The 21,709-nt window shown below is 46.2% G+C and overlaps 6 protein-coding genes across 6 annotated transcripts; 3 read left to right on the top strand and 3 right to left on the bottom strand.

The window, feature by feature from the left end:
• Positions 1–1,340: 1,340 nt before the first annotated feature.
• On the bottom strand, positions 1,341–3,844 carry GLAREA_00920 (Actin-like ATPase; the record flags this gene model as incomplete). Its single annotated transcript, XM_008085678.1, has 7 exons — positions 1,341–1,609; positions 1,660–1,943; positions 2,275–3,185; positions 3,243–3,408; positions 3,471–3,630; positions 3,701–3,718; positions 3,802–3,844. 7 exons carry the CDS (start codon positions 3,842–3,844, stop codon positions 1,341–1,343), a joined length of 1,851 nt encoding a protein of 616 aa, XP_008083869.1.
• A 786-nt stretch (positions 3,845–4,630) lies between these two features.
• On the bottom strand, positions 4,631–7,183 carry GLAREA_00919 (Bromodomain-containing protein; the record flags this gene model as incomplete). The annotated part of the gene is made up of 6 exons (XM_008085677.1): positions 4,631–5,064; positions 5,114–5,711; positions 5,758–6,004; positions 6,053–6,622; positions 6,826–6,920; positions 7,106–7,183. The coding sequence occupies 6 exons, from the start codon at positions 7,181–7,183 to the stop codon at positions 4,631–4,633; spliced, it is 2,022 nt and encodes a 673-aa protein (XP_008083868.1).
• Positions 7,184–7,986: 803 nt separating this feature from the next.
• On the top strand, positions 7,987–8,509 carry GLAREA_00918 (Cell cycle regulatory protein; the record flags this gene model as incomplete). Its single annotated transcript, XM_008085676.1, has 4 exons — positions 7,987–8,093; positions 8,164–8,308; positions 8,365–8,423; positions 8,476–8,509. The coding sequence occupies 4 exons, from the start codon at positions 7,987–7,989 to the stop codon at positions 8,507–8,509; spliced, it is 345 nt and encodes a 114-aa protein (XP_008083867.1).
• Positions 8,510–9,590: 1,081 nt separating this feature from the next.
• On the top strand, positions 9,591–11,510 carry GLAREA_00917 (ERO1-like protein; the record flags this gene model as incomplete). The annotated part of the gene is made up of 3 exons (XM_008085675.1): positions 9,591–9,707; positions 9,760–11,354; positions 11,402–11,510. 3 exons carry the CDS (start codon positions 9,591–9,593, stop codon positions 11,508–11,510), a joined length of 1,821 nt encoding a protein of 606 aa, XP_008083866.1.
• Positions 11,511–12,190: 680 nt separating this feature from the next.
• On the top strand, positions 12,191–14,147 carry GLAREA_00916 (alpha/beta-Hydrolase; the record flags this gene model as incomplete). Its single annotated transcript, XM_008085674.1, has 7 exons — positions 12,191–12,567; positions 12,617–12,857; positions 12,909–13,099; positions 13,149–13,256; positions 13,311–13,684; positions 13,735–13,825; positions 13,892–14,147. The coding sequence occupies 7 exons, from the start codon at positions 12,191–12,193 to the stop codon at positions 14,145–14,147; spliced, it is 1,638 nt and encodes a 545-aa protein (XP_008083865.1).
• A 3,270-nt stretch (positions 14,148–17,417) lies between these two features.
• On the bottom strand, positions 17,418–20,825 carry GLAREA_00915 (Fibronectin type III; the record flags this gene model as incomplete). Its single annotated transcript, XM_008085673.1, has 3 exons — positions 17,418–20,482; positions 20,531–20,724; positions 20,782–20,825. The coding sequence occupies 3 exons, from the start codon at positions 20,823–20,825 to the stop codon at positions 17,418–17,420; spliced, it is 3,303 nt and encodes a 1,100-aa protein (XP_008083864.1).
• Positions 20,826–21,709: the final 884 nt, after the last annotated feature.

Raw genomic sequence — 21,709 nt, 5'->3', positions numbered from 1 at the left:
GGATAAACTTTGGGTTTACTTAAAGCAATTATGCAAAGATCCTTATTTGGAAAGTGTCACTTTGAAAACGAGGAGTGAGGGCTGGTATGACTTACTTCCTTCGGAAAGGATGAAGCACGAGAAGGATGTCTCTTTTCTTCTCAATAACTGAGAGAGTATAAATAACACAAGTCTACGCTTATCGTCAATTCAAATATCTGATAAAACTCCTTGGCCAGACCAAATCCCAATAGATCTCAGAAAAATTGAAAGACTTGCAAATATTTTCCGAGCGATAGCGCGGCCATGTATGCCATACAGTGTCGTATGAATTGGACTACTCTATTTCCTGAAAGCAATTGACGAAATGTATGATTTCGTCAACCTCATCGAGGAATTATGCTGGAACACCTTACACTAGAGATCTGATCCGGGCAAGGCGCCCATGGTATCTTGCACCATAATGATAGAAGAACCACATTCCCTGGAAACAATTGACGAAATATACGATTTCGTCTACCTGGCAGAGGAAATATCATTCAAGATGTGTCATGTATTGGATCAAGTTGGACTCTAGTCAGGATAAGCAAGGTCGTCCGACGTGTGACATGCCATGTCGATGAAACGTCCCTATTTCCTGAGAACAATTGACGAAATTGTGATATTTTGTCTATTAACATGAATAACTGTTATACAAGATGTATCGGGTCGCGCTAGAGTCTAATCAAGACCGGGGACCAATACTGACTATGTGCCATGTCGATGAAACTGCCCTATTTCCTGAAAACAATTGACGAAATTGTGATATTTTGTCAACTTGTTCGAGGAAATATCATGCAAGATGGTCCGGAACACGCCACGATCGAATTTGTTCAAACTTGGAAGGTGCCAGCATGTGTGCTATCTTACGGACTTGTGCCATCCGATAGAAAGACCATATTTCCTGAAAACCATTGACGAAATGGAGATATTTCGTCAACCTGATCGAAGAAATACCGTGATCGACCGCCGCTTCTGTTGTCCACCACGATCAAGCCATTGACCTAGTCTCAACGAAAGGTTATGGCTTCCAAAAATTTAAAATCTTCTCACGGCTTACATACATACTTCATCGGAAGAAGAACAATGATAGTGTTTCATGATTTGTTTCATTTTGATTAATATTCCCTTCTACCTGTTCTACAAGCGCGCTTTATAGCCCGTAGATGTGGAAGGAAATATTCCCGGATCAAACTAGCAAGACAAACATCGCAAATTGACTTTTTATGAACCCAGTGAAAAGAGCCAGAAAACAAATGGTCCAATCCATGCCATAAATCATGCATCACATCCTCCACCCATCATACTCCTTGAGAACAAATCTATCGGGTGGACATGGCCTTGGTGACAACTCTCTTCAACGCAAGCTCCTTCTTCTTCAAATCATCAGAGGTGGAGTCCTCAACCTCGAGCTGAGCCATGGCATCGCTAAGTGCAGTCTCAATCTTGTCCTTGGTTCCCCGCTTGAGCTTGAGGGACATTGTTGGGTCGGAGACAATCTCCTCAACTCTTGAAATGTATGATTCAAGTTGTTGTCTGGCCTCAAACTTCTTGCTGAAAGCATCATCACTGTTCTTGAATTTCTCGGCATCTAGACATAATTAGCCATCAGAAGGGAAATGTGCTAACTTGAAGGCTTACCGTTGATCATGTTCTCGATCTCACTCGATGAGAGCTTCCCGACAGAGTTTGAGATTGTGATGTTTGCGGAACGACCAGAGGTCTTTTCGGTGGCGGTGACCTTGAGGATACCATTGACATCGACTTCGAAGACGACCTCGAGGACGGCCTCACCGGCTCTCATTGGAGGGATTGGAGCAAGAGTGAACTCTCCGAGGGAGGTGTTGTCCTCGCAGTTCACACGCTCACCCTGGAAGACTGGAAATTGAACAGTTTGCTGGTTATCACTGACGGTCGTGAAGGTTCTATTGATCTAATTAGCATACGGTCATGATGTTGGTGTTGTTGGGCTATGTTTGGATGTGGCCAAAGTAGGAGGAAAGGTTTGGGAGACTGTCAAGCACTTTGATGAATGCCCCAAATCAATTGACTGAATATCGGATATTTAGTCCATTGCTCTGAAGCATTCAACCAGCCATAATGTGATTTCATGATAGAGGTAGTGATCCAAAGTTGTGTTGGTCGTTTGAGCGGGTGAAAAAAAAAATGGGGCGTTGTGAATTGCCTCAACACCAGGCAAAAAAATTCGTACCCTGCCAAAAAATTAGTCAACATCGAGATAGAAGGGAACGGGACCTGGGACTTTTTTTGATTGTGGGCACAGTCTGTCCGCGAGAAACTACGGGCGCAAAGATATTTCCCTCCATGGCGACACCGAGGGAGAGTGGGACGACATCCAAGAGGAGGAGGTCGGCGGTATCGGCGGAGGTGGCCTTTCCAGAGAGGATACCGGCCTGGACAGCGGCACCGTATGCAACAGCCTCATCAGGATTGATGCTCTTCTCAAGCTTCTTTCCGTCAAAGAAATCGCTGAGGAGCTTTTGTATCCGAGGAATACGGGTGGATCCACCAACCAAGACAATTTCGTCAACCTTGCTCTTATCGATGTTAGCATCCTTCAGGACCTGGGCAACCGGGTCCAAAGTGCCGTTGAAAGCCTTGGAGTTCAAGTCTTCGAAACGAGCACGGGTGATCTGGGCGTTGAAATCCTCGCCATCAAAGAGGGAGTCGATCTCGACAGTTGTCTGGGCACCGTTGGAGAGGGTTCTCTTCGCACGCTCGCAAGCGGTTCTAAGACGTCTGAGAGCACGGGCATCGCCAGACATATCCTTCTTGGTCTTTCTTGTGAACTCCTTCTTGAAGTGATCGAGTAGGTTGGTATCGAAATCTTGACCTCCTAAGTGAGTATCACCAGCAGTAGCCTTGACGGTGAAAACACCACCCTGGATGTTAAGAAGGGAAACATCGAAAGTTCCTCCACCGAGATCGTAGATCAAGACATTTCGCTCCTTGTTGGACTTTCCAGCACCAAGACCGTATGCGATAGCAGCGGCGGTAGGCTCGTTGATGATTCGGAGGACGTTGAGACCGGCAATGGCACCAGCATCCTTGGTAGCTTGACGTTGATTGTCGTTGAAGTAGGCTGGGACAGTGATGACAGCCTTGGAGACCTTCTTGCCCAATTTTACTTCGGCGACCTCCTTCATCTAGAAGCAAAAAATATTAGCGGAAAGTTCCATCATTTGCATCATTGCTTGATTTACCTTGCCGAGAACCATAGCAGAAACTTCCTGTGGCGAGAAAATCTTGTTCTCGCCGAGATACTCAACCTCAACCATAGGGCTTCCATCTTGATCAATGACCTTGAAGGGCCATGATTCAATATCCTTCTTTACGGTTGGATCATCAAATCTTCGTCCGACCAATCGCCTGCAAAATTGTATCAGCATGTATACTAGCGGTGTATAATGCCCAGAGAAAGGAGTACTCACTTGATGTCGAAGATGGTGTTTTTTGGGTTCATAGCAGCCTGGTTCTTAGCAGACTCTCCGATCAAGCGCTCCTTGTCGGTGAAGGAAACGAATGAGGGAGTGGTAAAGCTACCCTGCTCGTTGGCGATGATCTCAACATTGGTTCCCTCATAGTTGGCAACTACAAATCATCAGTTTCAGTCTTGCGAGACGTCGAGTTCGCGCTGATGCGATTGCGTCGATTTACATACCGCAGGAATATGTGGTGCCTGATAAAGAAAATTAATTAGCATCATAATCGCAAAGATGACAGCTTATTTCGGCAAAGCCATCACTCAAGTAGGCAACATACCAAGATCGATACCGATCGCTCCGTCGTAAACCTCGTCTGCCATTTTGATGTTATGTGGGTGGGTTAATTGTAGAAATTTAAGGTCTCTGGCGGGGAGTTGAGCCTTTTTCTTCGGTTTGTGAACTTTTTAATCTTTAGCTCGCCCGAAATTTGATCTTCGGTTACTACCCCACGTGATCGAGCGGTGAGCAGGCTCCACTTGACTTGATTGATTGACACTGATCCACTTTCAATCCCTGCTGAACTTTGATTTTCTTGCAGGTTCTGTCAACAATATCAATATACAGACACAGTGAGATTTTATGTGAAGCATTTGAAAAGAAGAACATTTGAGGGCAACAGTCCAACCAATTATCCTGTGAGGTTATCTCTCGAGATATCTACATAATTATTAGGTCATGTTGGGCTTTTAGCACCAACTGTTGGCACCTATCGGGTTCATATCATCCCATATCTAAAGGCACCAAGTGAATTGTTTTATTCCACAATCAATATTTGACAGTTCAACACTTTTGCGACCATTACTGAGTTCCAAAGTGTAGTATTTGATTACAGTTTATGCCTGTCATATTGCCCTCCAAAGCACCCAAAACCTGACGAAACTTTGCACTACTTGTCGGCATGTTCTATTCCCCAACTATCTCCCATTTCAACACACTTGACATAGACCAGACAACGCTGTGGTGTTGTTGTAAATTCCACAATCCGACAACACACAACGCCTTTTCGCCGGAACGACTCATTACTCCGTCCTCGACGATCGTGTCCAGTACCGACAAATTCCAACCGATGCCAAATGCGCCACAAAATATGCAATTACTAATACATGTTATCTTTGCTGAGGATCTTTCAAAAGATTGGCAAAAACCGTGATCTTCTCCAACTCTACATCCTGTCCATTTGCTGTTTTGCTAGCTCCCTTTGGGAGAGCGGCAATCAACTCTATTTCGATTCTATTAACCCCTGGAAGTAAGCGAGCTTCAAATAGGGGTCGCTGTTGTTCCAACTGATGGCCAGGCAACAAGGGCATCGCATGCAGTCTTTGCGAGCCGGATGTGACAAACAATTTGTATTGACGATCTAGAATAGATGGAGAAATCGTAGGCTTGATTTGTAAATAATAGTGAGTATGTGGGAGATTTATCGTAAAGGACTGTTGAGCCATCGTAGGAGAGGGTGGCAAGTCCATATGGAAATGTTTGGAGATATTGAGTCCTTTATGTGTTGCCAGGGTAACGTTCGTAATCATAGCATCAGCAGCGGCTTTAACCTGTTAGTTATGACTTCAAAAATATACGAATACTGAGCTTACTCTTTCCTGGTTGTCTCCATTTCGATTCAAAAGACGAGTGTTGTGGTTGGAATTGAGGTTGATGAGGAAACGACTGCGCGTATCCGCTAGTATAGTTACTATTACCATTATTGGTCATTCCATTGTTCGATAAGCCTGGTGTTGATGGTGGTGGCATGCCCGCCGATGGAGTTGGTAAACCAGGAGTCGATACTGCCTGACTGCCACCGCGATTGCTGGGGTATCCTACAGCAGCTACCGCAGGAGAATTGCGAGCGCTTTCTTCATTCTTCACTGGAGCCACAGCAGAGGGTGTTGGTGACGACACGGAAACAGATGCACTTTTTACCCTTTCTAGTTGATCCAAATTTGGTGCCGTAGTGACAACAGAGGAAGAACCCCCAAATGGGTTCCGCCGAGCACCATTTGCAGGTAATGCATTTGACCCATTCGTTTGTGGGGCGGGCGACTCAGCAGGATTACCCTTTCCTGCAAGTTTGAGAGTAATTTTCGGTGTCGCTTGAGGCTGAGGCTGCTCTGGCATCTTCAACTTAATTTTAGGGCCTGCAGGTTCTGGCACAGCTTGTTTGGCCTCTTTAAAAAGCTTGTAAAATGACGCCTAGCAAGGTCAGAATTGCGTTGATAAACACACATACAATGCTCACCTGGAGATTTTTAGCGAGAATTGAGATTTCGCTGCCATCTTCGTTATATTTCCATGCGTTGTTCCATATGTACTTCATTTCCTTTTCGAACGTTGCCCATGACTTGAATTCGGACACATTCTCCTTTCCGCCCTTCACTTTCTTCTGCACCGAGTCAAGACTCGCGGGATTCGTGATTAGTTTGTAGTAATCCCGTAGGCTTCGAGGTGGTAAATCGACGAAAACTTCATATATCCTGAATTGCTCACTTCAAGCGAATTAGAATGATTCGCCATCAACAGTTGGAATTACTCACTCTGGCGATTCCTTCTGCGTGATCAACTCCTCGAGTATCTTCTCTTGAGCTTGCTGGAAAGTCAATTTCGAGAATGGTACTTTCGAATAAAGACCATCTTGCACTGACGGCGTGATGCTTTTTTTAGGTGGTGGCTGTGTCCTGATCTGGATCTTCGTCCTACCTCTGGGTGTCTTCTTCACTGGCGCAGCAGTCTCTACCTCAGAATCCGGTTCCCCTTCAGCATCCTCGAGATCACTTTCGCCCGGTTCTGCTGGGAATGGTGTTGGAGCTGCCACATATCCTGGAATGAGCTTATATGCAGGATTATGTTTGGTCATGTAATTGCTTAAAGCCTTTCGTAATCTTTCTGCATCGTCATAAACTTCCGATCCTTTTGTGTTGTACTCTTTCGCGTTTGATATCATGCGCTTGAAGTAGCTTTCCAAATCGGTCAGGTTTGCGAACTCTCGACGAACCAACTTCTCTCTGATGTTATCAAGCGCGATTGGCATCCGAATTACTTTATAGTATTCGGGGAATTGGCGGGGATTAGGTAGGGTCAGGAAGCTCGTAGATATTACTCGTCCACTACGAATTAGTTTTAGTTATGGTTCAATTGTTCGTAAAGGAGCGTCTTGAAAATGAAGAACAAGCGACAAAAAACACGAGGCAGGAACTAGGAATTTAGGTAGGTTGCAGGTAGTGTTGCAGAGCGGTTCGCGCCCACCTGGTTACAAGGCTGAGAAGATAAAGTCCTGTCGCAAACATTGATCTAAAGAAACGGAGCCTACCTTTTGTCCTCGGTCTTCTTCAATATGTCGACCAACTTCAATCCTTGTTGAGTCGTTCCTTCAGCGGTTTCGGGTTGAGAGAGGTCGATGGAATCCTGTCATTGTCAGCCTTGTCCTCGTCTATACCACCGTTGGCGGTCGTTGCTGAATTCAAAGATAGTAGATAGCTCGATGCGACCCCCAGCTATCTTAGACCAACATCCGAGACCGCGAGATAGAGAGCAGCATGGTCGTAGAAATCGATATGCGCACTAAATCCAAATGTTCAATTTAGACTTACACTCGGCATCTTTCTCTTCTTCGTTGCATGGTCGTCCGCATCTTCGTCTCCCCCCTTGGATTTTCTTTTCTTGTCCATCGCTTCTTCGCGGAGCTTAGTTGTCAATAGCCAGAGTGTAGCTGCGCGATGCGTCGTTTTCTGCTGAGTTGCGCCTCTGTCGCAAAGCTCAATGCCTTCTCGGGCGCGTTAACGTGAATCTGTGATGCGCGTCGTGGAAGGGCTGTTGGTTCAAGAGCTAGGATTTGGTAAGTAGGCCTGCGGGTGGAGAAAACGACAGAATTGAGACCAAAGTTTTGGTGAATTTATGTGCTGTTGTAAAGTGGCCTTTTCAATGAGAAATGATTATTTCGACTCGCGATGCCATTCGTTCTGCGACTCTTAACAATGAGTGCGCCAGCAATTACTCATAAGTTGCGACTCAGTTGGTATTGCGATCGTTCTCAGCAACGAAACGAGGGAGGAGCTGAGCACGTGATAAAAGGGACCAAAAATGTCTAGACCGTGCGCGCTTCGGTTGGAGGAGCTGTTTATTGATCAACAACCCATGCTTGGAAAACCTTCACTTTCTTCAGCTTCTACGCTTTCAATTCATTACGGCCTCTTGTCCTTTTATGTTGCCTGGTTTTGTGATTCATTGTGTCTCCGTCCCCTCGTATCCACTCGCTCTAGTCTCGACCTTCGAATACGCAAATCATCTGAATACCATCCTTGCACCACTTTTCCCCTCTCCGACACTTGACGATTTCCACTCCGCGTACTGTCGCAACATAGTTTGACTTTACACTTCTCGCTACAAGCTTCGAGCCGCGCGGGGAGCAGTACGTCGCGTTATTCGGGCTACATTCGACATCCGATCTCAATTCGTATTCTCTGGCACCGCAATGTCCGGCAATGACTATAACAGGAGGAATAAAGTTCCCAGGCCGTTGTCTGACCACGAGAAGGCGCGCTTAGATGAATTCATCGATTCCATACACTATTCAGCGAGGTAAGTCGGGCTTATTTATGCGGTAATTATTGGCCGGAAAAAAGAGCACCGAAATGCTAATAAGTATCAGATATTCAGACGATGAGTATGAATACCGGCACGTACAACTGCCTAAGAATATGCTGAAGGCAATTCCCAAGGACTATCATGATCAACAGAAGGGCACATTGAAATTATTGTGGGAAGAAGAATGGCGAGCATTGGGTATTACCCAGGTAGGCAGCAACATATACATGCCTACTGGCTGAAATGTGCTAACGACGCAACGCAGAGTCTTGGATGGGAGCATTACGAAGTACACGAGCCTGAACCACACATCCTTCTATTCAAGTACTACAGTTCCTCGATCTGGAAATATAGCATAAGCTAACCCTTTTGGCAGGCGGCCTATTAATTACGTGCCTCCCGGACAGTAGCCTCTACACATACCCCTCATATACGTGATTTTCTAGGACGGTTCTTTGATGCAGCAGAACACTTTTTGAGCAATGGCGTTTGCTTTTTGACGATGCCATGTCTTGTCGATACGTACACTTTCTTACGGCCTTTTTTAACGGCTCCTTCGATGTATAAGAATTAGGGTCAATGGATATCCTCTACTCCGAGGTTATGGTCTCATGGGTGGTGTGAGCACTACGGGGTGTATGATATATCGAACGCAAATTAATGAGGACAAAGTATTTTGGCCATCGAGGCATAGCGCGGTTGGTTGCGATTATTAAGAATAGACCATGGTTGTGCGTTTAGTTATCTGCTTTTATGTGAACCTTAGGGTGATACAAGATGTAGATTGAAGCCAGTCAGCATCCCGAGTAAGTTTCGAGTGAAAGGCCGCTTGCTTATTTGTGAGCTAGGATTCCACTTGAGGTGGTCTGGTATCGTCCCGAAAAGCAACGAACAAACGACCCCGCCAGCTGATGTGGGAGATATCCGTGTGCTTCAGATTTTGTGTGCTCCTGTCATCAGAGTCTTCCTTTATATACCCGAGAGCTTCACTTATCATCCAGAATGTTATGTTATTCGTAAAAATTGAGGATGTTGAAAGGAAGAGGATGAGGCTCAACTAAGAATCTCAATCTAAAAATAATAAGTTGGGGAAGCCGATAGATCGTACGGTTAAATACGCCACATTCCGCATTTTTTGGGCTTGGCAAGGTTGCTCCAATTCTCTCAAGTCGAGTAATCGAACGAGCAGAGGACAGATCATCCAACCTCATCATGACGAACCCGCTCCGAGCTCACGCTTTGAAATCAAGTTTTGCTTAATTAAAATGCCAGAAAGGTTTCCTGTATTCACATTTGCATTGCATGCAATTTGATTTGATCTCTATCTACAAGAACTTTCGACATCTGCCTTTTTTGGCCGGCGCATTTGACAAATCGGGGAGTCAATAGAACGAAACTCTTTCAACCATTAATCGTCACAAGACCCCCACCCAAGATCCTGCTCCTACAATCGCCTCCACTGGCTAATTAGGTCAATAAATCAACGGCAAAATGAAGACTGCGGCCAACGTCTTTTATCTTGCGGTGTTCGCTCTGCTGAACTCATGCCACGCAGCAGACCCAAAGGGCCCATCCAAATCCAAAGCATCGAGTCCCGATGTCTGCGCGGTACGCTATACTCCTCTTTGTTCAGGCATATATGTCTAATGCCTTTTCTCAGATCTCTCCTAAAGCAATTGTCTCCGATGCATGCGCCTCCTACTCCACGCTCGATGACCTCAACAGAAACCTACGCCCTTCCCTTCTCGACGTTACTCAGAACACGGATTTTTTTTCATACTACCGATTAAATTTATTCGGTAAGGAATGCCCTTTTTGGAACGATTCGAATGGGATGTGTGGCAACATCGCGTGCGCGGTAAATACCTTGGACAATGAAGAAGATATTCCTGAGATATGGAGGGCGGAGGAACTGGGTAAATTAGAAGGACCAAAAGCGACTCATCCAGGCAAAAAGTTGCAGCGAGAACGACCGCAGAAACCGCTACAGGGTATGCTTGGAGAGGATGTGGGCGAGAGTTGTGTGGTGGAATATGACGATGAGTGCGATGAGCGAGACTATTGCGTGCCGGATGATGAAGGAACAAGTGGAAAAGGAGTTTATGTGAGCTTGGTGGATAATCCAGAACGTTTTACTGGATATGGAGGTGAAGGTGCTCAGCAGGTCTGGAATACGATATATAAGGAGAATTGCTTTTCCAAAGCGTCATTTCCCAAATCCGCATCTTACGGAACCCAGCGGTTCCCACTTCAGGGAGAGGCCGCAACTCAACTGCAATCCGTCATCAGAGAAAGGGGTCGCCAGCAAGCTCTCGCAGCACAACAGAAACTGGCTCCCGAGACACCGTTCGTTGCGGAAACCGGCCTCGAGTTCGAAGGGGAATGTCTTGAAAAGCGAGTCTTTTATCGAGTCGTCTCTGGGATGCACAGTTCTATCAGCACTCATTTATGTTTCGATTACCTAAACCAGACCACTGGTGAATGGGGACCGAACCTCCAGTGTTACAAGGATCGTCTCCACAAGTTCCCTGAGCGAGTTTCGAATCTGTACTTCAACTACGCTTTAGTGTTGAGAGCTATTACAAAATTAGGACCATACTTGCAAGATTATACATTTTGCTCTGGAGACCCTTGTCAAGATGCCACCACCAAGGCCAAGGTACAGGCTCTAACAACACAAGCCGGAGAAGTGCCTCAAATATTTGATGAAAGCCTCATGTTCGTCAACGGAGAGGGTCCCAGCTTGAAAGAAGATTTCAAAAATCGGTTCCGAAACATCAGCCGTATTATGGATTGTGTTGGTTGCGATAAATGCAGACTCTGGGGCAAACTTCAAACTGCTGGGTATGGCGCGGCCCTGAAAGTTCTTTTTGAGTTTGATAATAGCTCTGAAGATGTACCTGTCCTAAAGAGAACTGAGCTGGTAGCACTTTTTAATACCCTTGCTCGTATTTCGAGCTCTTTGGAAGCCATAAACCAGTTCAGAGTCATGGTGGAATCTGAGGAGAGCACCGCAGAGAGCATCGGCCATCATCATGTACTGCCACATCGCGTCACCAAGCCTCATAATGTCATACCTCGGGAGAGAACTCAAGGTGGTGTAGCAGATGACTATGATAGCCATGACAAAGAGGAGGCGAAGCACCACGCTCCACAGGAAGGGTCGTTCTCGGAAGATTTCTATGGCGAGTTGTCACTTGTGTGGAGAGCATTCAAGTACATCATGCGCGGCTGGTTCACATTTCCAAAGTCCATGTAAGTTACGACGCTTTTCCTCAAGTACAAAACTAATCTTGATCAAGGTGGGATATCATTGTCCTGGAAGCCTCTCGAGCCTGGGAGTATTACATTGGATTGCCGGTCAGTCCTCGGAAGTGGTATATTAAGAGACCAAATTTGGACGAATTGTGATCTTTTTATGAATTTTGAGGGGCAGTCAACATTTGCATTAGCGAAAGGCGTTAAGGATAGATTGAAGATAGAGCAATTCAGGCTTCGACTTTCGGGCATTTACTCCTAGGCATAAAGAATTGACTATCTATAGAAACAACAAGACGTATTCCTATATGCTCTACCTGAACATTATCTAAACCTTGATTAGTGACACACCAGACGCGATATCATTCTTCCTCGAAATATATGCAGAATTGAGGACCTTCCGATTTCCGTCCTTCGTTATTCGAGTTCACCTTCGAAAAGAGCTCCAACATCATACGTGCAAAGTGGTTTACGGGTATTGAGATTCCGGGAATACACTCACCTTTGCGGAATTTGACTATTCCGAATCCCAACATCTCAAATCCCAACAGTTTATGAGCCATCAGGGTCGCGCCGGTTGCAGTTCGTCGTCATGATAAGCGAGGCAGCGGATATGGAGGTCAACATATCCGATGATATTCACTCTGTGTGGTTGCGAAATATTCACCATCTGATCCGCCGGATCCAAGAAGGCCGAGAAAACTTGTAAACTCGAGACCTACGCTTATTCACAAAATTTGTATAAAGGAGCGTCTCTGCCCCCTCTGCTCGAACGATATTCTGGTCTCATTAACAGCATCAAGGAACCTTCCAATAACACGATATTCGTTGCAATGAAGGCCTCACTTCTGGTCATTGCTGGACTTGCTCTGTCGGTCTTTGGACGACGTCCTATTGTATGCGGAGAGGATGCTGGAGTTTGCCAAGCTGTCTACCGTGGACTGCGAAATGACAAACTCAAAATCGAGAAATACGTTGGCATCCCTTACGCGCAGCCTCCAGTTGGCAAACTCCGTTTACAACCTCCGAAGCCACTCGCTCACATGGCCGCGCCCCCGACTGTCGATGCGTCCAAACCTACCAGCAAACAATGCTATAGCCTTGCAAACCTCAACTCGGCTACTGCCTCCGAGGACTGTCTAACTCTTGACCTTGTTATGCCGGTTGGTACTTTTGATCACTTGTTGCCGGTCTATGTCTTTCTTCATGGGTAAGTGAATGATATTGCCTCTTCTACTTTGACTAATTGTTCTCTTTAGCGGTGATTTCAACGGAGGAGACAAGTCAGACGTCGATGGCAGTGAGCTAGTCAGCTACGCAGCCAGCATCAACCAACCCTTCATTTTCATATCAGTCAACTACCGGCTCTCTTTTCTTGGATTTCCTGGCGGATCAGAGGCTGGAAAATCCAACGCTTACAATCTTGGTCTGAAAGATCAAAGATTAGCTCTTCAATGGGTGAAGGATAACATCAAAGGTTTCGGTGGTAACAAAGATCATGTAAGCTCTGTTCCTAACATTTTGATTTTCTTCCTCATGTTGATTCTTTAGGTTGTGCTTGGTGGTCAAGCAAGTGGTGCCGATACCGCAACATACCAAATGCTGGCTAACGGCGGCAACAATGAGTATCTCTTTCGTGGAATGTTGCTCGAAAGCGGAGCTGCCACAGGCGCGACACCGATTCCTCTACCAACATACCCACACTGGCAAATGAACTATGACAGTTTGGCTTCCAAGACCAAGTAAGTATCAAGCAGACCCAAACTAAAAGTCATCAGCTAATTGAAGCAGTTGTTCAAGCGCTTCTTCTTTCTCCTGCCTTCAAAATGTCCCTATCGAAAAACTCACCAGTGCTATGTACGCTGTGTTTACAGAAGCATATTCGATTCCTCATCACGTGTAAGCCTTCCAAACCATTCTCTCATTTTTCTCGAATTCTGACTGATCTTTTAGTTACGCTGTTGTCTCGGATGGCGTCTTCATGCAAGACTACCCCTCAGTAGCAATGGCTCAGAGCAAGTTCGCAAGTCTACCAACACTCACTGGACAAACTACCGACGAACTCACTGATCGCATTCCCACATTTGCCAATTTCACAACTGATGAAGGCATTCTTGGTTTCGCTCAAGTATTTTTGAATTACGTTGATCCGGCAGTTCTCGCAGAGGAAGTAGGAATGTACAAGTCTTCAGACTATCAAGACATTGGGCCTCCTGGATCTGGAACTCAGTGGAGTCGTGTGGTTGATATTGACAATGATTTGCAAGCCTTTTGTCCAGTTTACCAGGCTGCATTACAGATTTCTGAAAAAGCTGCTGTTTGGAAATGTAAGAAGCCCCACATTAATGTTTTCTAAATCATCTAACCTCTCGCTCAGATCGCTTCAATGCCCGTCATTCTACCTCAACCACTCCAGCGTATCTCAAGATCAATCAAGGATCAGATCTTCCATTCCTTTTTGGACCCACGTAAGCAAATCATCCCGCTCTTTCTCATTCCATTTCTCTGTACTTCCATGTTCTGACTCCGTCTAGCCCTCTCAACCCAACAACGCAGGAAGACATCCTCGCCGAATCCTACAAACGCTACATCATATCCTTCATCAACCACCTCGACCCAAACAAAGCTGTCAACTCCACCATGGCTCCACTCAGTCAATGGGACAACTTCCGCAACTCCTCTCAAAACCAGCTTTTGTTTGACCTTGCCCAAATCAACATGGAGTACGATCCCGTTAACCGAGAACGTTGCCTCTGGGTTGAAGAACATCACAAGGACTTTTTGAGATAGGAGGAATTTTGTAAATGGCGTTTGGTTTAGTAGAATTTTTTAGTAGATCAGATTGAAAAGGGATAATAGTGTTTTCAATACATCCTGTAGGGACTGTATGTAGAACGCATCTCGAAGTTGCTTGATACTTGAATTGAACTCATTTCACCACATGTTTTGTTTGCTCTTTCTGGTGATAGCTTCATTCAATACGCAGATGATACTTCTGATTAATTGTACAAATTTGAAGTGAATGAAAATTAATGTTGTTGAGAAAATGTACTGCGTGGCTTTCAACGCGGAAGGTTTAAACGGTGTTGTGGTCACACAACCACCTTTCTTAGTATCATCTAGGCCCATCACAAGATTGACATGAAGATCAGATGAAAGGCCATCCATTCACAAGCATTCTAATTTTATGACTCTTACGATAGCAACTTTATTTTTGCATTATGTGGCTAGTGCGATTTATTGACCATCAGCAAGTCATTCTCGCTTAGCTTCTTAAACGCCCGATACCAACAGAGAAATATTCCTTTTACACTGTGATTCTGACACTTGAATATCTCTACATGCTTCGTCCAAATCTAAATGCTAATTCATAGCCGAGACTGTCGTGGCGGCGTAGTGGCTCAGTGTTGAGCCCACTTTGATCAGGAGGAGGAGTGTCTGAAGAAGTCAGCATTATTTCAAGCCCAATAAAAATCATTGTCAAAGACGTTACAGAACGCAATAAAACATGACAATCTTTGGAAAGTTAACGAGTATCTAGAACACTATTTAATTTACCTTCCAAACGCCGTCCCCTAAACCTTCTTTCACGAGTCAATTTCCATGTAGCCCAGGCAAGAAGTGCACTGAGCACTCCAGTTACAATAGTAAAGACCCCGATGATCAAGTTGACCTTTGTATCAACTGAGAAACTCCGAGCCTGCAACGAGGCTGTGGATGATACTGAAGTGTAGGTTTGTATTAGTCAGCAGCAACGGCGGTGGTGGCATAGGTATGTCACTTACACATTGTGTAAGATGCGAATATTTTTTGGTCGATTGACTGCTTAGAAAGACTTAAAAGCTATGAATGAGAGTAGTGAAGAACGTGTGTAAAGAAGACTGCTCTTCAGAATGAAGCAGAAGTAGAAATTGAACGCAGAGGCCCTTTCCACAAAAGCCAACACCCTTTCTTATACACATATCTACCCTTCAAGGATCATTACTGCTTCCCATCCAATAGACAAATTCCCTTTGAAATTCCACGCTAATTTCGAATATATAGTATTCCCCCGGCCCATCAGCAGACCCCCTGAGTGGGAAATGCCCTCATTTGGCAATTTCCACGAACTAAATGCCAAATTGGGCGAGTTCTGAATTTTCTCATTGGCTGTAAATTATATTATTACAACATGCAGCTCGGGTGGGCAATGCCCGGTGGTTGATGCAAGCCTCTGGCTCAGTCTGTCACAACTGAGGCCTCGTCAGCTCAAGCGTCGGTTGAGGGTGTCGTCGTCGGCTTTTCCTGTTGTTCAGGATGGTCAGTGTTATTAGAGTCCCTGGAACTGCAAGAATGCGAGTTTGACTGTCCAGGAGTCTCTCTAAGCATCCTTTTCTGTCATCACCATGGCAGGTTAGGAGATCGAAGAGTGGTGAAGGCGCTGATGGCTGCCACACTTGAACGGAAGGAGGCCTTAGCGAGAGCAGAACATACAGGGCTCAGCCCTTTGGCATTTGCTCACCGATTGATGGATTGCTTTTGCTGTCCAACAAGGGGACGTCTAGATCGTGCGGCTCCATGGATCTAAGCTTGATTTGGGATGCCTGGTGGAGGCTATGGGACCTAGCCATTTCCCCGAGTTTGTAGCCGCTACTTTTATCTCGTGTGATTCTGTGTGCTTGGTCAACGAACTGTTTACATAGAGATAAGACATATGATTCTCTTACCTGTCAGAACTCTAGGATAGGGAATAGATCAGAAAACCTCAAATAGCAAAGATTTATCACTGCTCTAGCAATTTTGTGGAACTATCCCGGAGCTAACCCATGAGATGAACAAGGGTCTGTAGTACTTGCGCGCAAAATACTGCTTGCTTTGTTTTAGACCTGCGCTTTTCTGCTCGCTCAAATTCCGGTATTTACACAATGTGAATAACCTCAAAGAGCTCAATCAGAAAGCCTACTCACTTGAGAAAAATAGAACCCTCGTAGTGCCAAGACGCCCAACTGAAGGTCACGACCTCCAGGGAAATAGTCGTCCAACAATCAGACCTTGTCAGTGGCCCATACGAGCAGTATATTAAAGGAATAACAAACCTACTCAAATGACTCAACGACTACTGGGAGTAGAGTAGAGTAATGGATTCTCTTAAGTAGTGTAGAGTGGTGAGTATCACGCCTCATGATAAGTTAGATTGGTTTGAGTTGTTGCCCTAGGCAAGGAGGGGTGAATCAGCTGATATTCTAGGTAGATGGGAGAAAGGGGAGCGGGCCGATGCAATTGTGACCCTCCCAATGGCTAGATGTCAGGTGAGTGATGCTACTCGCATCTTCAAACTACTCATGTCTAGTCTAAGTAGAACAGAGTAGACCACTACTCATAATTTGCTCTACTCTACTCATTAAATACACTGCATACGAACAAGTCATACATGGCAGTAAAGATATCCCAACGCGAAAAGCACCTCGCCCACAACCAACCAATCTCGCCGTGACACAAACTCGCTAAACTACAAACAGTAAAATCACACGCAGTAAAGAAAATTCAGCTAACCAATGATTCAGCTAACCAATGAGACAATTCAATCCTATTTGAATCTCTATAATTCTGTAAATAGAAACACAAATCAACAAAGCATCATTCATCATGCAAGAAAAAGATACGTATCCATCTGCCGCGCCAGATAATTGAGAAATCACATACCTGGTCTAAAGCTGAAGAATCGATGCCGCAAAGTTCAGTAGTCTACACTTCCGATTTCGCATAAACATATGCGGTCGGTCTTCTGAAGTAATCCCTTGGAATTGCAACGATTCAACGAAGGCCTAAGGAAGCGCGCTAGCGAGGAGTACCTCAAACGAGGGAACTTTAGCTCATTTGTTCGCCGACACAAATATAAAATCCATGAGGAATACCAGGGACATTCAAAGACACATCTTGAAGAAAATTTACTCCCAAACACAGAAAGCAGATTTCCACAAGGCAGCAAGATACAAGACACGCTTTTCAATTCCTAGGAATCCTAGACTACACTATAATTTAGTGGTACTCGCTATCCGAACCTCTAATAGTTGAACAATATCAATTGTCTTTATCATCGGTATCAGTAGTCTCCGCTTCACTCCGATCAACATCCAAACTCTCTCGTCCCTTTCCCTTCTTAATCCCAAGTCTACCCCAGGCAACGCTCATCCGACCTTCCTTGGGCGTAGTCGGATGCGCGTCTTTTTTATTCCACTCCCCAGATGCCATGCCTCCCAACATAGGAGAGCTCGTGACACTGTCAAAACTCTTGCCAAAAGGAGTGTCGTCACCAAGATCCATGCTTCCATCGCGGTCCGAGTTTGCGGCACTGTTCACACCTTTTTTGGAACCGAACAAGCCTGCTTTTTCTCCGCGTCTGGACGAGAGACTGAACTTGCTTGAACTACCTTTCCGAAGGAGTCGAGCGATTGAGCTTTCCTTGTCTTTGCTAGTAGCCCCAGATGGATTCGCATCAGACGGTGTGTTGCTCGAGATTCGGTCCAGGCTCTCGGTCGATTCGGCCACGCTGTTCTGGGTGTGGACAGAATGAGTATCTCTGGATTTACGTGACTCGGAAGGAGATGAAACTGGAGGAATGGCTACATCGAAGGCAGTGCTATCAATGCTGCGTTCTTTGCCTTTGGACCTATCCTTATCTTTGTCTTTGCTGGAAGAGAAACTGAACATTGCCTTGAAAGTCGGCGCAGCAGGGTTCAGTCTGGGAGTGACTTGTTTTTGTGATGATGCCGGCCGTGTTCCAATGACACCCACTGCAGCAGGACTGGTCTGACCCAGCATAGAATCTGATGGCAGAAACTCGTCATCATCGCTGGCGACACCAGACGTGAAAAGAGAAGTAGAGCCATGTTGTATGCTAGGTCTTCTAGAGGGATTTCTGGACCACGTTGTGGTTGTGGTGGCGTTGTGAGACCAATTGGTTGCCAGTGGACTGTTCCGGTTGATGATGCTACCTTCAGCGGCTGGCCAACCGAAAGGGGCACTGTCTGTAGATGGTCGAGGCAGGTCGGAAGATGCAATGGACACTGGGCGCGGACTACTAGGATCGCGGTCCGAAAAGTTTGCTGGATCATCCACACTCGAACCAAACATGTTAAATGGACGGCGTCGTCTTGCAGTCGAATTTCGCGCAGGTGCAGGAGCATTGCCTTCAACGGCATCGTTGCCGCTTATCCCCTTGAGAACATGCCAACCCGAAGAGAAGCTCACACGACGATGTCTACTGCTGTTGGTATCTGGGTCATCTGTTGATCGCGGGAATGATTGGCTTTGTCCTGTTTTTAAACTCCCCAAAGCAGGACTTTGTTGAGAGTCTGTCTTGGCACGAGATTTGGGGAAGAAAAAGCTACTGATTTTCTGTACAGATGTGGAATCTGAGGAGCTTGGACCTCCAATAGCACCAAAAGCTTCTCCAGGAGCTCTAACTGGTTTCTTGTCCTGATCAGCAACATAATCATGACTTGCAACTCCGTACATTGCTAGGTTATGAGACGAATCTCGTGGACTAGATAGCAAGCTTGCAGATCGGCTTGAAGAAGAAGGTGATTGGGGATCGTTGTCTTGTGAAGGTTGACCAATAGCTCCATGAAATGGAAGAAGAGAAGGTAGCCTTGGGCTTGGAGGGTCATCATCTGAGAACAGGGTGGAAGGGAGCAACGACGTTGCACCAGGGCTCAGAGGAGCACCGGCGGTGAGTGAGTGGATTTCGGACTCGCTCATGTTTGCCATATTTTCTGACAAAGGCACCATTGCCGTGTCGTTGAGGTCTATGTAAGGACCTGGAAAATAAGTAGGGGACATTACATTCGTCGAATTGCTGAATGCGAGAGTGTTTGGAAACGGCGGATCGCTACTCGTCGCGTAGCCCGGGGAAGACGCAGTTCCATTGCGTACGCTCTTGCGATGATGTCGACTACGACGAGATTTGGCTTTCCCTTGACTTGCGGGGTCAAAGTCAACTCCAGAGGAGTTTGCATGGTACATAATTGGATTGTTAGCGATTCGAGTATTGATGGCGTTGTAGGTGATTTGCGCAGAATGTAATTGACCCTCAAGCTGTCGAATATGCATGGCTTGAGCATTGAGCTGCTGCCTCAGATCTAATTCTCTTGCTGTCCATTCATCGTCGCGCTGTTTGGTCGCGGCGTCTCTCTCTCTAGACTCGTCATCTTCGTGGTCGCCTTGAAGCTTCTTACGCTCTTCCTCCAACTCCAGTAGCAGCTTTCCTTTCAGATTGACCTCTTGATCTAGGCCATGCAGCGAGTTTTGTCGTTTTCGGATGACATCACGGAGTTCCTCGGCTTTCTTCTCCTTGTCGTTGAGGAGGTCCTGTTTATCTCTCTGCCACTCTTCTCGTTCAGCCTTCATTTGCTCTATTTCATTTCTCCATCTTTCTAGGTCTGTATGCATCTTAGCCCGTTCGTTTTGCTTTTCCCGCAAGACCTTTTCTTTTTGTTGTTTTCGCGTTTGCGTTTGTCTATTGGCTCTCTCTGAGTGGTTGACCTCCCTTTTCAGCTTCTCGCTCGCCTCTTCTTTCTCTTTCAGCACCTTTCTATTATCGTCTCGTTCCTTAACCAGGTTTCGGCTGTGCACCTTGAATTCTTCGGCATCCTTCACGATCTGTGCTCCTATTTCTGCCATCTCTTTTTGCAAGCCTTCAAACTTTTCCTCCAACTGAGAGAGCGACTCATGGGTATAGTTCGAGGCGATATTTGCCAACGCAGAGTGATCAGTGATTGGATTCGACGGGGAATGCTTTCGACCTCCAGTATTTCGTCGCTGGCCGGGATGAGTAAGACTCGACTCTCGCACCATGGGCTGCGACCCCTCCGCAACTACAAGCTCTATGGCCGCACCATGTGTACGCAGTGTAGGCTCTTCCTCTCCACTATCGCTCTGATGCTCGTCGTCGACAGCATTCGACGGCACAGCCCCGTTTTCCAGTTGAGGGTGACCATCTCGACCGTAAGTACGCGCGCGTATAACCCGACTGCCAGCTTGGAAATTGTTCGATCCCAGCGCGATAACCCTAACATTGTAAAAGTGACCCGGCTTGAGACCAGTGACTTCGATCACTACTGTTTCCCTCTGAGGTAATTCTCCCACTTTGGCGCATCAGCTAAACATCTACGCACGTCCATGACTGCACCTACCATTGACCCCATTGACCTGAATCAGATATTTCAGCACAGGTTTATTCGCATTCGGTCGCTCCAGATGAACTGTAATTGAACCCTTTGTTATGCCGGCAAGAGAGACCTCGGGCGTATCTGGGACCTCGACACCAAGAATGCTGATGAGTTCGGGAACGGGCTTCCAAAGGGTCAGCCATGCTCGGTGTAGTAACCTGTATATTCACATCAGTAGTTGATCTCGGTGTTCTGATGGAAGAGTCTGCGCAAACCAGAAGAGCGCGCTGCACGTCACCAGGGACTGGACAAAGAACATATTTCTTTCGGTAGCATGTTTATATAGCCACTGCCAGGTTTCGAGCCAGAAGGTTTGAGCGTTCATCCACAAGGAATGTTCAACAGAGACGACACAAGCTCGGCCGGTGCTCTGCCTCGTGCGTGCTTGGAAGCAGAAGTGTAGTGACCAGATGGCAGACGAGGACGCTGAAACAAAGAGGGGCGGGGATTGAAGCACGGGAATATCTTAAAAAGATTCAAAAAGTAAAAATGTGGAGGTGTAATGGGTGGCTCAATGAGGCTCACGTTGGTGTTGTCTCTCGGTTGTTCTTCTCATGTTTGCTTGTGCTCCGCCGCATCCTTTTCTGCCAAGACCGCCTTTCCACTTCGAAGACCCTCCACTCCTGGTAGCCAATCAGAAGTAGCCTTGAATGCTGCCGGTAGAGAGTGCCGGGCCGGTGCCGGGGGCAGCTCCCGAGGTCTGGTTTCGGATCTGTTTTCCTCATAAGAAGCAAGCTTTTCGCTTGAGTCTCAGTCCTAGTACTAATCGCAGACCTCATGATAACTGCAATTCGACTCAAAACGCGTCAGAGCTCAGGATCACGATGGTACCTCCGCTATTGTATTAAGAACGTTGTCAATCCAATGATATTGTCAAGTCAGGAGACAGCGCTCTGCTGCTTCATTAGAGAGTTCTGCCCTCATACCTTGGCTTAGGCATCGATCAACGCAGTCTATATGAACAGCCACTGGTCCCGCTGTTGATAGCTCAACTTTCATGGCCTTGTCTGCTAAATACACCGGAGCAAGTCTCATGGGCTAGCTTGCCAGGTCATTAATCTGCTATAAAACCACCTCGGTTGTACTTCTGCATACTATCCATGGGTCAAAAGAACCAGAGGAATTGGCACATTTCTATTGACT

The sequence above is a fragment of the Glarea lozoyensis genome (genome assembly GCF_000409485.1).
Source record: "Glarea lozoyensis ATCC 20868 chromosome Unknown GLAREA3, whole genome shotgun sequence".
Classification (NCBI taxonomy): Eukaryota; Fungi; Ascomycota; class Leotiomycetes; order Helotiales; family Helotiaceae; genus Glarea; species Glarea lozoyensis.
This window is presented reverse-complemented; position numbering and strand designations above follow the sequence as displayed.